Source organism: Brachyhypopomus gauderio, chromosome 17 (genome assembly GCF_052324685.1).
Source record: "Brachyhypopomus gauderio isolate BG-103 chromosome 17, BGAUD_0.2, whole genome shotgun sequence".
Lineage (NCBI taxonomy): Eukaryota > Metazoa > Chordata > Actinopteri > Gymnotiformes > Hypopomidae > Brachyhypopomus > Brachyhypopomus gauderio.
The window spans coordinates 20,010,524-20,028,980 of NC_135227.1; the positions used below are offsets into that span (position 1 = coordinate 20,010,524).

At 46.2% G+C, this 18,457-nt stretch overlaps 1 protein-coding gene across 1 annotated transcript in view; it reads left to right on the forward strand.

Moving 5' to 3' along the window:
- Window positions 1–18,457, forward strand: part of rgs7a (regulator of G protein signaling 7a) — a 51,396-nt gene that overhangs the window by 17,202 nt on the left and 15,737 nt on the right. The window contains exons 3-4 of the mRNA XM_076977658.1: window positions 7,730–7,826; window positions 18,443–18,457. The exon at window positions 18,443–18,457 is cut by the window's right edge and continues 36 nt beyond it. Coding sequence (XP_076833773.1) covers window positions 7,730–7,826; window positions 18,443–18,457 — 112 coding nt within the window. The remainder of the gene's footprint in view (window positions 1–7,729; window positions 7,827–18,442) is intronic.

The window sequence follows — 18,457 nt, forward strand, 5'->3', positions numbered from 1 at the left end:
GAACAGTGATGCCGGTAACGCGTTACTTAGTAACGCGTTACTGTAGTCGGACTACTTTTTTCAGTAACGAGTAGTCTAACGCAACTACTATTTAAAAACTAGTAGTCAGATTAAAGTTACTTATCTAAAGCATCGTGCGTTACTATTTCTGCATTTCGGGGGAACGTAGGTTATATTTATTCATTCTTATTTTTTGGCTACACGTTTCTTACGCGGTTACGTCATCTCTGCTCTGCGGCGCCAAAGTCAGACGTAAGGAGAGGTTCGCCTTTAGCAGCTGGAAATACAGGCATTATTTTGATTTTATTTCGGCTAAGGAAGACAATATTAAGGTCCGTTGTACACTCTGTCCTGGCGACAGAGTGCTGCCTACTTTCAAAAACACAACGTCAAACCTGAAATAAAAAACCGGGGCTTGGCGGCGAACGTAAATTGTTACTGGGCGGGGTGTAAAATGGACTAAATTCAGTATTATATCGCGATCGATCGATCGCCGGTGGTTGGCGCCAGATCGAACTAGTAACTCATTGAATCATAGATGTGGATCAGAGTTAAATAAACTAGATTTTTTTTCGGCGTGAGATATCGGAAGTGTGGCGTGTAAGCGTGTGAAGACAGTCAAATGCGTGTGTCTCAATGCGTGAGAGTTGGCAACCCTGTAAGTGGGCGGAGTTGAACAGAGACTGTCTTATTTATTTATTTAAAAAACATGTAAGCCTATTTCAAGAAAAAGTTTACAAATGCCAGTGTCATTTTTGATGTTCCGGTTAAAATACGTCTGACGTAAGCACGTAGTGGCACGCCCTCCCGGAACCCATAGACATTGCATTGCAGCGCCTACACTTTGAAAAAAAACTTTTAATATGAGAGTCTACAAGAGCAGTCGGGGCGATTTTCAGTTAGTCTCAAATCGCCCCAAAAAAGGCGGGACTACAGGGAATGCACCTAATCGCTGATTGGACAATGGCATTCAGAGGCAAGAGACGCTGTCCAGTACAGACATAGCTAGTGAAATGCCGTGATAGAATGAGAGAAAAAAAAACCTCCTTTTCATCCTGGTGGTGCGTCGCCCAATCGCCCTAATGAACAAACCGCCCCTGACTAGGAGGCAGGAAGAGGGTGACTGAGATGTTTGTATCTCTTCACTCTTCTCCCCCACATGTGTAAGACCAGAGCTGCAGGTCTCGTAGTGCCAGTTATGAATGCTAGATGACCCATAAGCAGCTACCGCTAGCTTCACTCTACACCTCAGACTCCCCAGAACTACTGCTGGCTTGGTGCTGTGGCTCACAAACACTTATTTGATCACGTCACCTTTATTTTGCACGGTATCATAAGATAATAATAATGTAAGTGTGTGTGTGTGTGTGTGGGTGTGTGTGTGTGTGTAAGTGTGTGAGTGGGTGTAAGTGTGTGTGAATGTGTGTAAGTGTGTGTGTGTGGTGTGTGTGTGTAAGTGTGTGTGTGTGTGTGTGTAAGTGTGTGAGTGGGTGTGTGTGAGTGGGTGTAAGTGTGTGTGAATGTGTGTAAGTGTAAGTGTGTGTGTGTGTAAGTGTGTGAGTGGGTGTGTGTGAGTGGGTGTAAGTGTGTGTGAATGTGTGTAAGTGTGTGTGTGTGTGTGTGTGTGTGTGTGTGTGTGTAAGTGTGTGTGTAAGTGTGTGAGTGGGTGTAAGTGTGTGTGAATGTGTGTGTGTGTGTGTGTGTGCATGGTATGAGGAGTGTAAAACATGTCAAAGCCCTACTGCATGTACCGGTACCTCCAGCCGTGTGGAAAACAGTATCCATCTGTCATCCCTGAGTATGTGTGTGTGTGTGTGTGTGTGTGTGTGTGTGTGTGTGTGTGTGTGTGTGTGTGTGTGTGTGTGTGTGTGTTTGAGGGAGTGTGTGCATGTATGTATGAGTGTTTGAGTGATTGTGTGTGTGTGTGTGTGTGTGTGTGTGTGTGTGTTTGAGTGATTATGTGTGTGTGTGTGTGTGTGTGTGTGTTTGAGGGAGTGTGTGCATGTATGTATGAGTGTTTGAGTGATTGTGTGTGTGTGTGTGTGTGTGTGTTTGAGGGAGTGTGTGCATGTATGTATGAGTGTTTGAGTGATTGTGTGTGTGTGTGTTTGAGTGATTATGTGTGTGTGTGTGTGTGTGTGTGTGTGTGTGTGTGTGTGTGTGTGATGGTTATGTAACTGCTGTTGTGTCTGTTTCTGGAGTTCTTTTCCACTTCTTTAGTGTGAACTCTAAAACATCACATCTCCTTTCACCTTCCTTTCCTCTTTTTTTGTTTCTTTTTCAAGTCAAAAGATGGCTCTCCTTCTCCTCTTTCTCTCTGTCTATTCCTCCCTCTCCTGTGTTCTTCCTCTCTCTCTTTCCTTTTTCTCTGTTACCACAGCAACCAGCATGATGACGACATAAATACATCATGTCAGAGAAAAAAGGAGGGGGGATTGAGAGATGGGGTGAGAGGAAAAGAGATGGGGAGAAAGAGAAAGAGGGAGAGAGAGGGAGAGAGAGTGAGAAAGAGGGAGAGAGAGGGAGAGAGGGGGGAGAGAGAGAGGGAGAGAGAGTGAGAAAGAGGGACAGAGAGAAGAGGAGAGAAAGCAAGGATGCAGTGATGGAGGTGGATCAGTCCTTCCGTAACCTTCTCATTGGACAACCTGCCACTGCTCCTCCATGTTTGATACTGATGGTCGTTACACACACCAAAGTGGTTCATATCAGGAACAGCAAGAATAGCAATCAGCTATGGAGCCAGGATGTGTGCATGGGGGTGTGAGTGTGTATGATGAGTATCACACACACACACACACACACACACACACACACACACACACACACACACACACACACACACACTACATACACACTTCCTTTTGGATGCATGTCAGAAATACAGCTGAGCTGACTGTGACATTTGCTGCATATGTGAATCCATTTTGATGCCCATATAATGCATGGTGTTGAACCTAGTCTGTTGTCTGTAAACTTACTGAGTAGAGACTGACTCTGTAAACCTACTGGTCTGCTGTCTGTAAACATACTGGGTAGAGACTGACTCTGTAAACCTACTGGTCTACTGTCTGTAAACGTACTGGGTAGGGACTGACTCTGTAAACCTACTGTTCTGCTGTCTGTAAACTTACTGGGTAGAGACTGCTCTCTGTAAACCGACTGTTCTGCTGTCTGTAAACTTACTGGGTAGAGACTGCTCTCTGTAAACCTACTGTTCTGCTGTCTGTAAAATTACTGGGTAGAGACTGCTCTCTGTAAACCTACTGTTCTGCTGTCTGTAAACTTACTGGGTAGAGACTGTTCTCTGTAAACCTACTGTTCTGCTGTCTGTAAACTTACTGGGTAGAGACTGTTCTCTGTAAACCTACTGTTCTGCTGTCTGTAAAATTACTGGGTAGAGACTGCTCTCTGTAAACCTACTGTTCTGCTGTCTGTAAACTTACTGGGTAGAGAGTGTTCTCTGTAAACCTACTGTTCTGCTGTCTGTAAACTTACTGGGTAGAGACTGTTCTCTGTAAACCTACTGTTCTGCTGTCTGTCAACATACTGGAGGAAGCTGCTCTCTCTAAACATACTAGGTAGAGACTGCTCTCTGTAAACCTACTGTTTTGTCTGTTAACCTACTGGGTGGAGACTGCTCTCTGTAAACCTACTGTTTTGCTGTCTGTAAACATACTAGGTAGAGACTGCTCTCTGTAAACCTACTGTTTTGTCTGTTAACCTACTGGGTGGAGACTGCTCTCTGTAAACCTAGTGGGCAGGCTGTAGTCGCGTGGGCCTGGTCCTTAGAGTGCTCGTGTCTTGACCGTCTTCCAAATCCACAAAACACACACACACACACACACACACACACACACACACACACACACACACACACAGTCCTCAACAATGATATTGTGTAACACTCTCACAGCTGAAGAGAGAAAGTAAACTGCAGATGAAGTGGGAGTGAACGCAGCAGTGCTGAAGCACAGAAGAAGAGTGAGTGGGAGTGAACGCAGCAGTGCTGAAGCACAGAAGAAGAGTGAGCGGGAGTGAACGCAGCAGTGCTGAAGCACAGATGAAGAGTGAGCGTGAGTGAACGCAGCAGTGCTGAAGCACAGGTGAAGAGTGAGCGGGAGTGAGCGCAGCAGTGCTGAAGCACAGATGAAGAGTGAGCGGGAGTGAACGCAGCAGTGCTGAAGCACAGATGAAGAGTGAGCGGGAGTGAACGCAGCAGTGCTGAAGCACAGATGAAGAGTGAGCGGGAGTGAGCGCAGCAGTGCTGAAGCACAGATGAAGAGAATGCGGGAGTGAACGCAACAGTGCTGAAGCACAGGTGAAGAGTGAGCGGGAGTAAGCGCAGCAGTGCTGAAGCACAGATGAAGAGTGAGCGGGAGTGAACGCAGCAGTGCTGAAGCACAGGTGAAGAGTGAGCGGGAGTGAGCGCAGCAGTGCTGAAGCACAGATGAAGAGTGAGCGGGAGTGAGCGCAGCAGTGCTGAAGCACAGATGAAGAGTGAGCGGGAGTGAACGCAGCAGTGCTGAAGCACAGATGAAGAGTGAGCGGGAGTGAACGCAGCAGTGCTGAAGCACAGATGAAGAGTGAGCGGGAGTGAGCGCAGCAGTGCTGAAGCACAGATGAAGAGAATGCGGGAGTGAACGCAACAGTGCTGAAGCACAGGTGAAGAGTGAGCGGGAGTAAGCGCAGCAGTGCTGAAGCACAGATGAAGAGTGAGCGGGAGTGAACGCAGCAGTGCTGAAGCACAGGTGAAGAGTGAGCGGGAGTGAGCGCAGCAGTGCTGAAGCACAGATGAAGAGTGAGTGGGAGTGAACGCAGCAGTGCTGAAGCACAGATGAAGAGTGAGCGGGAGTGAACGCAGCAGTGCTGAAGCACAGATGAAGAGTGAGCGGGAGTGAACGCAGCAGTGCTGAAGCACAGATGAAGAGTGAGCGGGAGTGAACGCAGCAGTGCTGAAGCACAGATGAAGAGTGAGCGGGAGTGAACGCAGCAGTGCTGAAGCACAGATGAAGAGTGAGCGGGAGTGAACACAGCAGTGCTGAAGCACAGATGAAGAGTGAGCGGGAGTGAACGCAGCAGTGCTGAAGCACAGATGAAAGGCTCGCAAGTGCAAAAGCCACCAGTCAGTGCTGTAAAGCTCTAATTTATGCAAATGTCATAATTAATGCAAATGACATAATTAATGCTAAATGAATTATTGATTTTGCCATAATTAGAAGTCAGTTTCACACCACACGGCTTTGAATGCAGTGTTGCACATCAAATGTACACAAGAGGCTTTAGTTTACTGCTTTTCCTCACTACATGCACATAAACACACGCATACATACACACATGTACACACACACATGTACACACACACATGTACACACACACACACACACACACACGTCTACGTTTACTATAAATGGGTCTGTATGGTTCAGCTGCAGCGAATGATTTCTGAAATGTCTTTGGATAACACTCCTCTGTTTCTTTCTTTCTAGGACCACCCTCCTTCTCTCCCTCCATCTCTCCCTCCTCTCTCTCCTTTTCTCCATCCTTCTCTCCCTCTCTCCTTCTCTTTCCCCCTTCCATCTCTCTCCTTCTCTCCCTCTCTCCTTCTCTCTCCCTCCTTCCGTCTCTCTCTGTCTCTCCCTCCATCTCGCCCTCTCTTCTTCTCTCTTCTTCCCTCTTCTTCTTCTCTCTGTCTAACACACGCACACATACAAAACAAACACAACAGTCACAGTATCACACACACACACACACACACACACACACACACACCTACTGGGTGCTGTGGTTTGTTGTTTTGGGTTGAGTGTGCTGGCTGCATTTCCACATGGTGTTGTTTGACATCCTGTTGCCACACGTGGACACCGCTGCATTCATTCGTTGGCTTGGCCGGGAGAGAGCAGACAGAGTAGGCCCCGCCCCTCTGTGTAGATGCCCTACCCACACTGTGTAGATGCCCCGCCCCCACTGTGTAGATGCCCCGCACGGTGGCCCAGCTCTGAACAACACCACTCACTGAACACCACTACACTGAACACGTGTCGCTGTCTTCTCCTCCTGACACATGTACAATGTGTACATTTGTGTGCCTGAAATTTCTCTTTATTTGTTTAAATATGTAATTCTCTTCATATTCATAAGTACAGTTCTGTATGTGTTGTGATTTTATAAAATTTGTTTAAAGTGTAAGATCCTTTGCCCTTTTAGTTGGTGTTTAGAGGTGGTAATATAGTTGGTGTTTAGAGATGGTCATATGGCTGGTGTTTAGAGGTGGTCATATATCTGGTGTTTAGAGGTGGTCATATATCTGGTGTTTAGAGGTGGTAATATGGCTGGTGTTTAGAGGTAGTCATATAGTTTGTGTTTAGAGGTGGTCATATATCTGGTGTTTAGAGGTGGTAATATGGCTGGTGTTTAGAGGTAGTCATATAGTTTGTGTTTAGACGTGGTCATATGGCTGGTGTTTAGAGGTTGTCATATGGCTGGTGTTTACAGGTGGTAATGTAGTTGGTGTTTAGAGGTGGTAATGTGGCTGTTGTTTAGAGGTGTTGATATAGTTGGTGTTTAGAGGTGGTAATATAGTTGGTGTTTAGAGGTGGTCATATGGCTGGTGTTTACAGGTGGTAATGTAGTTGGTGTTTAGAGGTGGTAATGTGGCTGTTGTTTAGAGGTGTTGATATAGTTGGTGTTTAGAGGTGGTAATATAGTTGGTGTTTAGAGGTGGTCATATGGCTGGTGTTTAAAGGTGGTAATATAGTTGGTGTTTAGAGGTGGTCATATGGCTGGTGTTTAGAGGTGGTAATATGGCTGGTGTTTAGAGGTGGTAATATGGCTGGTGTTTAGAGGTAATATGGCTGGTGTTTAGAGCTGGTAATATGGCAGGTGTTTAGAGGTGGTAATATGGCTGGTGTTTAGAGGTGGTAATATGGCTGGTGTTTAGAGGTAATATGGTTGGTGTTTAGAGGTAATATGGTTGGTGTTTAGAGGTAATATGGCAGGTGTTTAGAGGTAATATGGTTGGTGTTTAGAGGTAATATGGCAGGTGTTTAGAGGTAATATGGCAGGTGTTTAGAGGTAATATGGCAGGTGTTTAGAGGTGGTCATATGGCAGGTGTTTGGAGGTAATAATTAAGACTAAGAGCAACGAAAGACAAAACCCGAATACACACTAAAGCCAATAAACAGAGACAACCACGATAAACTAGAAAGGCAGACGAGGAAAAGGAAATAAACGCCAGGAAACACGAAAGATTAAAACCACTGAGAGGAAGAACAGAGAGTACAGACGTGATGTATTTACGAATAACTGAAACTTCAGGGACGTCAGGGCAGGAAAGGGCAGGGCAGGGCAGTTCTCACAAACACAATGACCAACAACGAGGGGCGTGACAAACAGAAGGGTAACCATGGAAATGGGGAAACAAGGCGGAGCTAGGTCAGACGAGGTGGTAATATGGCTGGTTTTTGCCAGTGTGTGTTCAAACTTCAAACTGGTTTTTGTAAAGTCAGCTGGTGTGAGATCACTGAGCCTTGATGTCCAAATGTTGAAGTCCAGAAAATAAACATAAAAAATATTAAAATATTAAATCCTGTTCTGCTTTTTTGAATTTTCAGAATGCTTTGATATAGATATCCTGTCTCTCTCTCTCTCCCTCTCCCCCTACCTTTCTCTACCCCCTCACTCTCTCTCTCTCTCTCCCTCTTCCCTTCCCTTTCTTTCTCCCTCTTTCAGATGGAAGACCTGATAGCTCGTATGCAGGAAGGGAAGAGTGGTGTACCTATCCGCACAGTTAAGAGCTTCCTCTCCAGGATTCCTAGTGTATTCTCCGGTAAGACATGCGGATGGCTGTGTCTCAAATCAGAGGACACAGTCCATTTTATAAACATCTAAAAACATCAAATGGTGTCCCAGTGTTCCATAAAGAACTTCAAATTGTGACTCATCTGACAACAGAAAAGTCTTCCATTTTGTCACACTCCATTTTAAATAATAATAATATTAATCTTTGTTTGTATAGCACCTTTCATGCATACGTGCAACTCAAAGTGCTTTACAGAATAAATAAAAAGAAACATTAAAAGGAAGCTGTAACACGTTGTGGAGCTAGGTGGCGGACACAAACGCTGAGGAAAGCGAGATTTAATAGGGGGAATTCCATAGTCAAAATTAAAATCACAGGCAGGGGTCAAAACGGGTGAGCCATCCAGATTAGATGGATATATTGGCATGAGGAACACAGAACGATACAAAACCAGGCAGGGCAACACAGAACAGAGAGTAAAACAACAGAGAATGCAAATACCAGGAGCAGCGATGACAAAACACAGATCCACAAAAACACCAACCCACGAATAACTGACAAAGGGCTAGAGAAACACAGGGATACAAGTACACAGGATTAAACTAGACACAGCTGAACACACTGACGACACGGGCGTGGCAGACGGGGGAAACCAGGGCAACAGACACGCAGGGCAGGATAACCGGGCAAGGAACAACACAGACACGAGGAACAGGGACACCGGAGTGACAGCTAGGAGAGGGGGGTGTGGCCCTACGTGACAGCTAGGAGAGGGGGGTGTGGCCCTACGTGACAGCTAGGAGAGGGGGGTGTGGCCCTACGTGACAGCTAGGAGAGGGGGGTGTGGCCCTACGTGACAGCTAGGAGAGGGGGGTGTGGCCCTACGTGACAGCTAGGAGAGGGGGGTGTGGCCCTACGTGACAGCTAGGAGAGGGGGGTGTGGCCCTACGTGACAGAGGCAAAGATAAGAAAAGAAAATGTAGAAATTAAAGATAAAAAGGAAACAAACTAATAGTGTAATAAAATAAATATTAAAATAACAATGTTTTTTTTCAAAAACTAAATAAAATAATGTAAAAAAGTAAAGTAAATAAGATAATCTGGAAAACTATTAAAATAATTAGAACAGAGTTAGAGTTTCTTAACTAAAAGCAGATTTAAACAGGAAGGTTTTGAGACCCTTTGTAACGAATAGAGGGGCGGGTGTGACGCAAATGCAGACATCAAATGATTTATTACAGAAACGGAACCAAAACACTAAATGCAGGAGAAATGACAAATGAAACGGTAAGTAGAACGACAAGGAAACGGAACCACCATGAACTGGGCAGAAAACCATAAACGCTAAACTAATACCTGGATGGCAACAATGACGTTGGGGACACATACACAAAATACTGTAAGGCAGGACATGAAACTAAGGTGGACTATATGAGCATAAGGTTCAGGGTAACAATGGGAATAGCGGCAACACAAGAACAAAACCGTAGGGCTACCAACAGCAACTACTCATGACAAACACAATCTAGAATGAACAAGGTAACAAAACCGAGGGAAACGACGGAACTAGAGGGCAAACACCAAGGAGGCTAAAAGCAGAGACAATAACAACTAGGACGTTCATGAACAGAGAAACACGAAGGGTAAAAGCAAGGAGAGATATGGCAACGAGTACTCACGAAACAAACACACACAAGGACCGACACGGAAGTGAAACACCACGGGGAATATATACTCAGAGACGGGACGGTGAAACAAGACTCAGGTGTGCGAGACTAACGACGAGGGTGTGACAGACAGACGGAGGGACGAATGGGAGCGGGAGCTAGGCGGGACCAGGGAGGAGGGAGGGGCTGGACGTGACACCCTTCTTGAAGCTGTGCAGGGATGAAATGCCTCTGAGTTCTTCAGGAAGAGAGTTCCAGAGCTTTGGGCCATAGTGGCTAAAAGTACCCTCGCCAATCTTTAATCGGCATCTAGGAATCACCAGTAGATTACTGTTTGAAGACCTGAGAGACCTGACTGGAACATATCTAACCATCATTTCACTGAGGTAAAGAGGAGCAAGACCATGAAGACATTTAAAAACCATCACCAGAACCTTAAAATCTATTCTAAAGCTGACAGGTAACCAGTGCAGTGAGTGGAGTGCAGGTGTAATATGATCTCTCTTGCAGCCGCGTTCTGAACACGCTGTAGGTGAGAAATAGAGCTCTTTGGAAGAGCAGATAGAACAGTGTTACAATAATCTAGCCTTGATGTGATAAATGCATGGACAAGTTTTTCACTGTCAGCAGGAGAGAGCATATCTCGGACCTTAGTGATGTTTCGAAGGTGAAAATAAGCCCTGAAATGAGAAATGACCCCTGGCCCAGTGCAAACGTCTGAGCTTGCTTAGAAATGGCTTCCTCTTTGCACTGTAGAGTTTTATCTGGCAACGGCGGATGGCACGGTAGATTGTGTTCACTGACAATGCTTTCTGGAAGTATTCCTGAACCCATTTTGTTATTTCCTTGACAGTGACATTCCTGTTTGAGGTGCAGTGACGTTTAAGGGCCCAGAGATCACGAGCACTAAAATGCTTAAGGCAGAGCGCAAAAATAAGGAGTGATAACACACACACACACACACACACACACACACACACACACACACACTCTCCTGAGCAATGAACAAAACTAGAGAGAAAAAAAAAACTACGCGCAAAAACTAAAAGGAAACTAAACTGCGTGAGAACTACAAACAGAAAACAACGTGGAAATCTCAACTCGAAAAAGGAATAAAAGACGAAAATAAATAAATAAATGCAACACAAAGAACGCAGAAGAAACAGCAGGCAAACATCGCAATGTAAATAAAACCTTCCCAAAAAATTGAACAACGGATAGGAAGTGAAAATAGCTTGGGGAAAACTTGAGTGAGGCCAGAGAGTGGCGCAGGAGGTAGATACTCGAAGTGACAGACGTAGAAGAGAGAGAGTGAAAGAGGGAGGTGGTGAGACACCTAACAACACAACGAAATGACTTACAGAAGGGCTGAAAGCACAACGGCATGAGACCAAAACGATTCAGCAGTGATTCGTCTCCACAAGCTTCCTTAAGAAGCCAAGGAAACAGCTGAGACGAATCACTGCTGATTATGCCAATTAATTCTAGGACTGACTCTGGTACCTCCAGTGTTGGAGGACCGACATCCGAGCCAGTCCTGACACAATCATGTCAATTGACCTAATTAGTGTTAATTGGTCTTCCAGCTCTTCATTAAATGCTCAATTTCATTTTTCCAGCCACTTATTGCTACTTGTACCAACTTTTTGGGGATTTGTTTACACTGTGAAATATTGAATCAACATATTTTTCCATTAAAGAATGTTACATTTACTCAGAATTAACTTTTGATCTGTCATCTATATTCTATTATGAATAAAATATTGACATTTGCCATCTCCACATCATTGCATTCAGTTTTTATTCACAGTTTGTTTAGCGTCCCAACTTTGTTGGAGTTCGGTTTGTAGATCCCACCAAGAACATCACTTAAAATAAATCCTCCCATATTAATGTAAGATACCTGGTGGAAGATGGAGGTGTAGCTGCTGTAGCCATGGTGGAGAGCTTTTGGCACTTGTCCCTAGACAGCTTAGCGGGTGGAGAAGGATAATCCATACAATCATCCAACACTGTGATGTAAACACATCACTCTGTGCATCAGCGAGGCCCACATTCGATTTGTAAATGGATGATGTGATTGGTAGTTGGAAGTCAAGGGCCAAATGAATCGAGCGAATCAGAGTGCTGATTCTGCAGGCACTCCGCACTAATGGCCTTGTGATGTTCCACAACTCCCTCCCCCCCAGCCTCAATGCCGTCTGCACCCACAGCCCCCCCCCCCCCCCCCCCACTCCTCACCTCCTGATTGGAGGAGGGGGTGAGGGGGGGGGGGGGGGATAGAGACAGACATGTGGTGGAGGTGTGTGATTACCTGGTTGAAGTAGCACCTCATCAGAGAGCTGTGGTGTGTTCACTGCACACACACACACACACACACACACACACACACACACACACACACACACACACACACACACACACACACACACACTGATTAGAATGAACACAACGCAGGACATCCAGAGATTGGGGGCAATCAGAATGTGTGTGTGTGCATGTGTGTAAGTGCCTGCATGCATGTGTGTGTGTTCTATAATGATCTATTATCTGTAGCCTCAAACGCAGAATCCTCTACAGTTCTCAAAGCTGTAAAGAGACTGAGAGAGACAGAGGGATTAACAGGGAGAGAAAGGGAGGAGAGAGAGAGAGAGGGAGAGAGAGGGAGGAGAGGAAATGTAACAAAAGCGGGGAAGCAGGAGGCTGATGTGTTAACTGAAGGAGTGTTGGGGTGAAGTGGCAGACATGCCAACCTTTCGTCCTCATCACTCTGTTCACAGAAGAGACATTAGAGACACGCTGAAACCCAAAGTTGATCTTTTCCCACATCTGAGCTGACTGAGGAGTGAGATTTATATCCTAGTTCTCATCTCTGGTGTCAGCATGCAGTCCTGCGCTAAAGTGTCTACATGGATATTGACCCATAAATGCTGACTTCATATCCCGTTAATGCCTGATGGCCTGTGAACATAACTGACTCGCTGACACAGGCGACTTGTTTCTTTTACTCACAGCTGACAGATTCAGCAATTGCAGTGTGTGTTGAGTTACAGCTGAAGTGAGACAGAAGTGAGACTGAAAGAAGCTGGTGTGTTGTAGAGGTTGCTGCAACCGCACTGCTAACTGAAACTACCTTGTGTTGACGTTTTAAGGCTGCAAGTTTTTATTTTAGTTTGGGAATTGTAAGACTTCCATATACTGCACACAAAATCCAGAACACAAAATCTTTCCTCATACCTCCAGAATCCTGGTCTCAAGTATGTGTTTATTAGTCACTGTTACTTCATTGTGTCTTTATTACTGTCACCATTACTTTAGCGTGTTTTTCTTAGTCACCATTACTCTAGTGTGTTTTTATTACTTTCACTGTTACTTTAGTGTGTTTTTACTAGTCACCATTAATACATGTTTTCAAGACACGTTCAACAACCAAAATCACGCCCAATGTGGTACTTTATGACGCACATGGTCCACGACCATACAGCAGTTGGTGCAGTAGGCACACGGTTAGCAAGACGTGCCTCTGTGACATCACACCTCTGTGACATCACACCTCTGTGACATCACACCTCTGTGACAGGGCTCACTGCTGTACCAATGAACCTATCCAATAATTTTCATTTGGTTCTTTCCTCTGCTGTGCAGACTTTCATTTTAAATGTGATGCCGTGCAGATTTCCGAGGCAACAATCTTTTGCTTGAAAAAAGTGAAAAAACAGATTGATTGTGTATTTGAGCTGATTTGCTTACTACAGTCAGATTACAAAGTGGCTAACCGAAGACGTGGACTCGGGCTCAAAGTTTAGCAGGCCATAAAAATCAGCTAATGAAGAACGTGAAGACATAGTGAGCTTGGCTAGGCATGTTGGAGCAGGACAGATTTCAGCACCCTGAACAATGCAGGCTGTCTTGCTTTGGAGCACACCTGGGCCAACTTGTTCCAACCTTATCCCACACCCTTATGAGCCGGGCTGGGTTAGGGCCAGGGACGATGGTGCTGTACTGCTTCTGATCTGGACAGCCTTATCTGAACCTCTTTATTTACTACCGTTACATTTATGAGGGTGTCCTGCAGTAATTGCTGTCTGTGTGCTCAAACATTGTATTATCTCTGTAGCGAACTGCTGTCTTCATCAGTCGTCATCACGGCATAAACGTGGATCACCTGCTTGTACTCACTAATTGTTAAATGCAGCAGAATAAATGCTTAATAACATTGTTGCTCATCAATGCCTATAGGTATACACACATAGGTTTGTATAGGTATAGGTATACACACATAGGTTTGTATAGGTATAGGTATACACACATAGGTTTGTATAGGTATAGGTATACACACATAGGTTTGTATAGGTATAGGTATACACACATAGGTTTGTATAGGTATAGGTATACACACATAGGTTTGTATAGGTATAGGTATACACACATAGGTTTGTATAGGTATAGGTATACACACATAGGTTTGTATAGGTATAGGTATACACACATAGGTTTGTATAGGTATAGGTATACACACATAGGTTTGTATAGGTATACACACATAGGTTTGTATAGGTATAGGTATACCAACTGTGACATGATTCAGACACCGAACTCTTGTGGAGCTGAAAGTCTTATTAAGTGTATTAATGTACGTGTATTAGTGTATTAGTGTATGTGTATTAATGTATGTGTATTAGTGTATTAGTGTATGTGTATTAATGTATGTGTATTAGTGTACTAGTGTATTATATATTAGTATTTTAATGTGGTAGTATATTAATATATTTGTATATTAGTGTATTAATGTATTACTATATTAGTACATTTGTGTATTAATGTACTAGTATATGTGACGTTCGGGCTGTCACGAAGGATGAGACACGGAATCCTCTGGACTGACGTCACTTCGTTTATTGACATAGATTGCGCAATGGCGCACGAGCAACAAACACTTCTTACACACACACAAACGTGTAAACTTAGACAACGACGAGCACAGGACACTGCGCGAGCGCACATTAAATAGACAGACCACATTAGCCCCACGTGATTACGAGACGATTCACAGGTGAGACAGATTATCACGCGACATAGCCATCACCACCGGAGTTCCACTGACGCAGACAAAGCACGTGGACTACGTATACACACGCCCAAAAGGGAGGGGCCGGGGTCCTCAACGTGACAGACGCCCCCGCCAAGGGCACTACCCGTCCCGGGGTGCCAACAGGACCGAGTGCCCCGAACCCACGACGATGGGCGGATCCGACGCGCTCAGTCCTGCGTCTGGGAGGTGACCGCCCTCGGGGAAGCGTCCGCCACGGACCGCCTAGCACACCCTCCCTGGGAACACAGGGGAAAAGACGTTAGACAACGGCACGGTTACAAAAACACAAACGGGAAGAGGGGGTTAGGTACACATACGGGTAGACTTACGAACACAGGCACACACACACATGAAACAGGCGCCAGGCTGCGCACCAGAAGGATAGCGATGAGGGGAGTGAGATCGGGAGCCACTGGTGCTGCAGGCGCTGCGGTGGGCGGTGCTCCTCCTGCCCTTGCTGCAAACCCTCCACCGGGCGCAGCGCGGTTGGCCGACGTGGCAGGTGCAGCGCGGTTGGCCGACGCGGCAGGTGCAGCGCGGTTGGCCGACGCGGCAGGTGCAGCGCGGTTGGTCCCAACCCTCGGTGGGCCGTACGGGAAACCCTCCTCGCCCGTGGATCTCCCTCTGGACCTGACAGTGGGAGTGGCTTCCTCTACTTCCATCTCCTCCTCACTGCCACGGCTCCAGCTCATGGGCTGCCCCGAGCTGCCACCCCGGGAACAGTCCATGTCGCTGGCTGGGGAGCGCTCGGGGGATGAGCCCGCCTCTGGACTCCTCTTCTTCACTGTCTCGACTGACAGTTCTGAGGGGGGAGGGCTCTCCTCCTCGGTAAAGGAGCCCTCGGACGGAGGGTAATCCCCGTTTTCCTCTTCCTCCCCACCGTCCTCCTCGGGGTAAGCAGAGCACTCCGACGGGGGGTACTCCTCCTCGCCGTACTCTTGCTCCTCGCCTTCCTCCACGGTGGTAGAGGGACCTACGGGCGGAGGGAGGTAGTCCTCTTCCTCGGACTCCTCCTCCTCCTCCTCTTCCCTGTAGTCCACCGTGGAGGCGTCGTATAACGACGGAGGGTAAGCTTCCTCCTCGTCCTCTTGCTCCTCCTCCTCGCCTGAGGAATCCCCCTCCCCAAACTCACTCTCGGGGGTCCTTTCCACCCCGCAGAGCGCGAAGGAGCCTATCCGCAGGGGTGAGGGCTCCCTGGATGTAGAGGGGTTGTACTTCCTCCAAAGCCGCACCGCCTCCTGGCGGAGCTTCTCCGCCGCCTCGGGGTCGTGGTGCACCCGCGCCTGTCGCAGCAGGGACGCACAGACTGGGTCTGTCTCCAGCTGCTCCTGCGTGGGTCCGATCTTGTGGCGCGGGGAGGAGTCCCCCTCGGACTCGCCCTTTGTGGTCGTCCCTGTCCCGTATAGCTCGGGGACGTTAACCCGTATGGGTGAGAGCTCCCGTGGAGGCGCGGAGTGTCTCTCTTGCCACACCCGCGCCGCTGTCTTGCGGTACTCCTCCGCCAACTCTGGTATGGAGGTCTCCCGAGCCGCGCACAGTAGATATGCGCACTCGGGGTCCTGCTTCAGCTGCGCCAGAGTTGGCGTAGAGTCGCGGCGCGGGGGGGAGGACAAAGTGCGATGACGCCGCTTACTCGGGCGAGTTGCCTTCTTCGGCCGGGTTGCGTAGCCCGGCATGGTCCTGGTGTCTCTGGTCGGCTCGTCGTTCTGTGACGTTCGGGCTGTCACGAAGGATGAGACACGGAATCCTCTGGACTGACGTCACTTCGTTTATTGACATAGATTGCGCAATGGCGCACGAGCAACAAACACTTCTTACACACACACAAACGTGTAAACTTAGACAACGACGAGCAGTGCCGTTTCAAGGTATTTGGGGGCCCCAAGCAAAGACACCAACCGGGCCCCCCCCCAACCTCCACACCAGAAATCTCATGCCCAAACCCCCCTCCGGCCAAAAAAAAAAGATCTGGCCGCAGTCCACCTTCAAGAACCACATCATATACACCTCAAACTAACTACTTTACAAATTTACTACTTGTAGCTGAACATAGCAGATTTAAGTATGGGATTACCCGGGACGTATATATTGTTTTTAGCCTACCTGCTGCTAAATTACATCATTTGTACAGGTAGGCCTAATTTATCCAGTGTAAATCATCACTTACCACTGTCTTGTGTTTTTTTAGGGGTGGGCATAGATAAATTTTTTAAATCTAGATTAATCTCAATGAAATCTTGAAATTAATCTAGATTAATCTATATTAAAATGGCTCATATGTGTGCTACCCAAGTAATAACTAAAAGTCAGCTTTTGAGATAGGGTTTCTTAATACAGAGGGTGCATTAGACCAGGGGCTCATCTCCTGTTTCCAAAATGCATCAATGACTGCTTGAGGAAGCTGTTCTACTTTGATACTTGAAGAAAAAAACATACTCAATAAAATGTAGGCTACTCGTGTTCAACGGTTTATTCAGTTAAACATGAATTTGTAAGCCTACATACTGTACATTAAAAGGGGTTGATAACATGTTTATTCAGCTAAACATGATATTTGAAATGTAAGCCAACATTTAGTACATTTAATCTCACGGACATAATTTGGGGGGGACTTTTTCAAAAGCCGGTTTGGTCCTCTGAAGTTTTAACGGTTAAAAATAAATATTTAAATAGCGACGAATCTAGCGCTAGGACCATGCAGAAAACGACCGCTCCGAGCTCCGCTCCGGTAATATTTTACATTCCTAAAAATGAATTTTCCATTAAGCAAACCTGGCGACTTCGTGGCTGAATCCATGTAAACACACGTACGATTTTTAATTCACAGGTTTGAAAACTCGTTCTCGCCCCTACTGTGCAATTTGGTTAGGAATACAGCCGAGCTAAACTGTCAAGTTGAAAGTCATCATAGTTTGCTTACCCATTTAGTAGATATATTAACGGCGATAATTTTTATATCGCCCGATAAGAGTATCAAATTAACGAACGCCGTTAACGCCGTTAACGGCCCACCACTAGTTTTTTTGTGTTCCTCTTCCTTCTTTTGTTTTCTCTTTTGGCTTCCTGATGGATAAATTCGCTTCATGGTTAAGTTTCATATTTGCCGGTGTTCCTAAAACTTGGCTGTCTGCCAGGACAGTGTCTGCCTGCCTTCAGCAGCTGGTGGGAGGGGCCCCCTTGAGGGGGATTCTGAGAACAGTGTCATTGCTCATGACTTTGAGAATGTAAAGGGGGGCTCACACAGTTTGTCGCTGCATTTAATTCTTAACCTGTTGTTGTCTGGGGGCCCCAGGCCAGCTTGGGGCCCCAAGCAATTGCCTGGTTTGCCTGCCCCATCGCGACGGGCCTGACGACGAGCACAGGACACTGCGCGAGCGCACATGAAATAGACAGACCACATTAGCCCCACGTGATTACGAGACGATTCACAGGTGAGACAGATTATCACGCGACATAGCCATCACCACCGGAGTTCCACAGACGCAGACAAAGCACGTGGACAACGTTTACACACGCCCAAAAGGGAGGGGCCGGGGTCCTCAACGTGACAGGATATTTGTATGTTAGTGTATTAATGTATTACTATATTAGTACATTTGTGTATTAATGTACTAGTATATTTGTATGTTAGTGTATTAATGTATTACTATACTAGTACATTTGTGTATTAATGTACTAGTATATTTGTATGTTAGTGTATTAATGTATTACTATACTAGTACATTTGTGTATTAATGTACTAGTATATTTGTATGTTAGTGTATTAATGTATTACTATACTAGTACATTTGTGTATTAATGTACTAGTATATTTGTATGTTAGTGTATTAGCTAGGTGTGAATCTCTTGCTGATACCCAGGACCACAATCCTCTGTGTTGTCAGGTTCGGATATCGTGC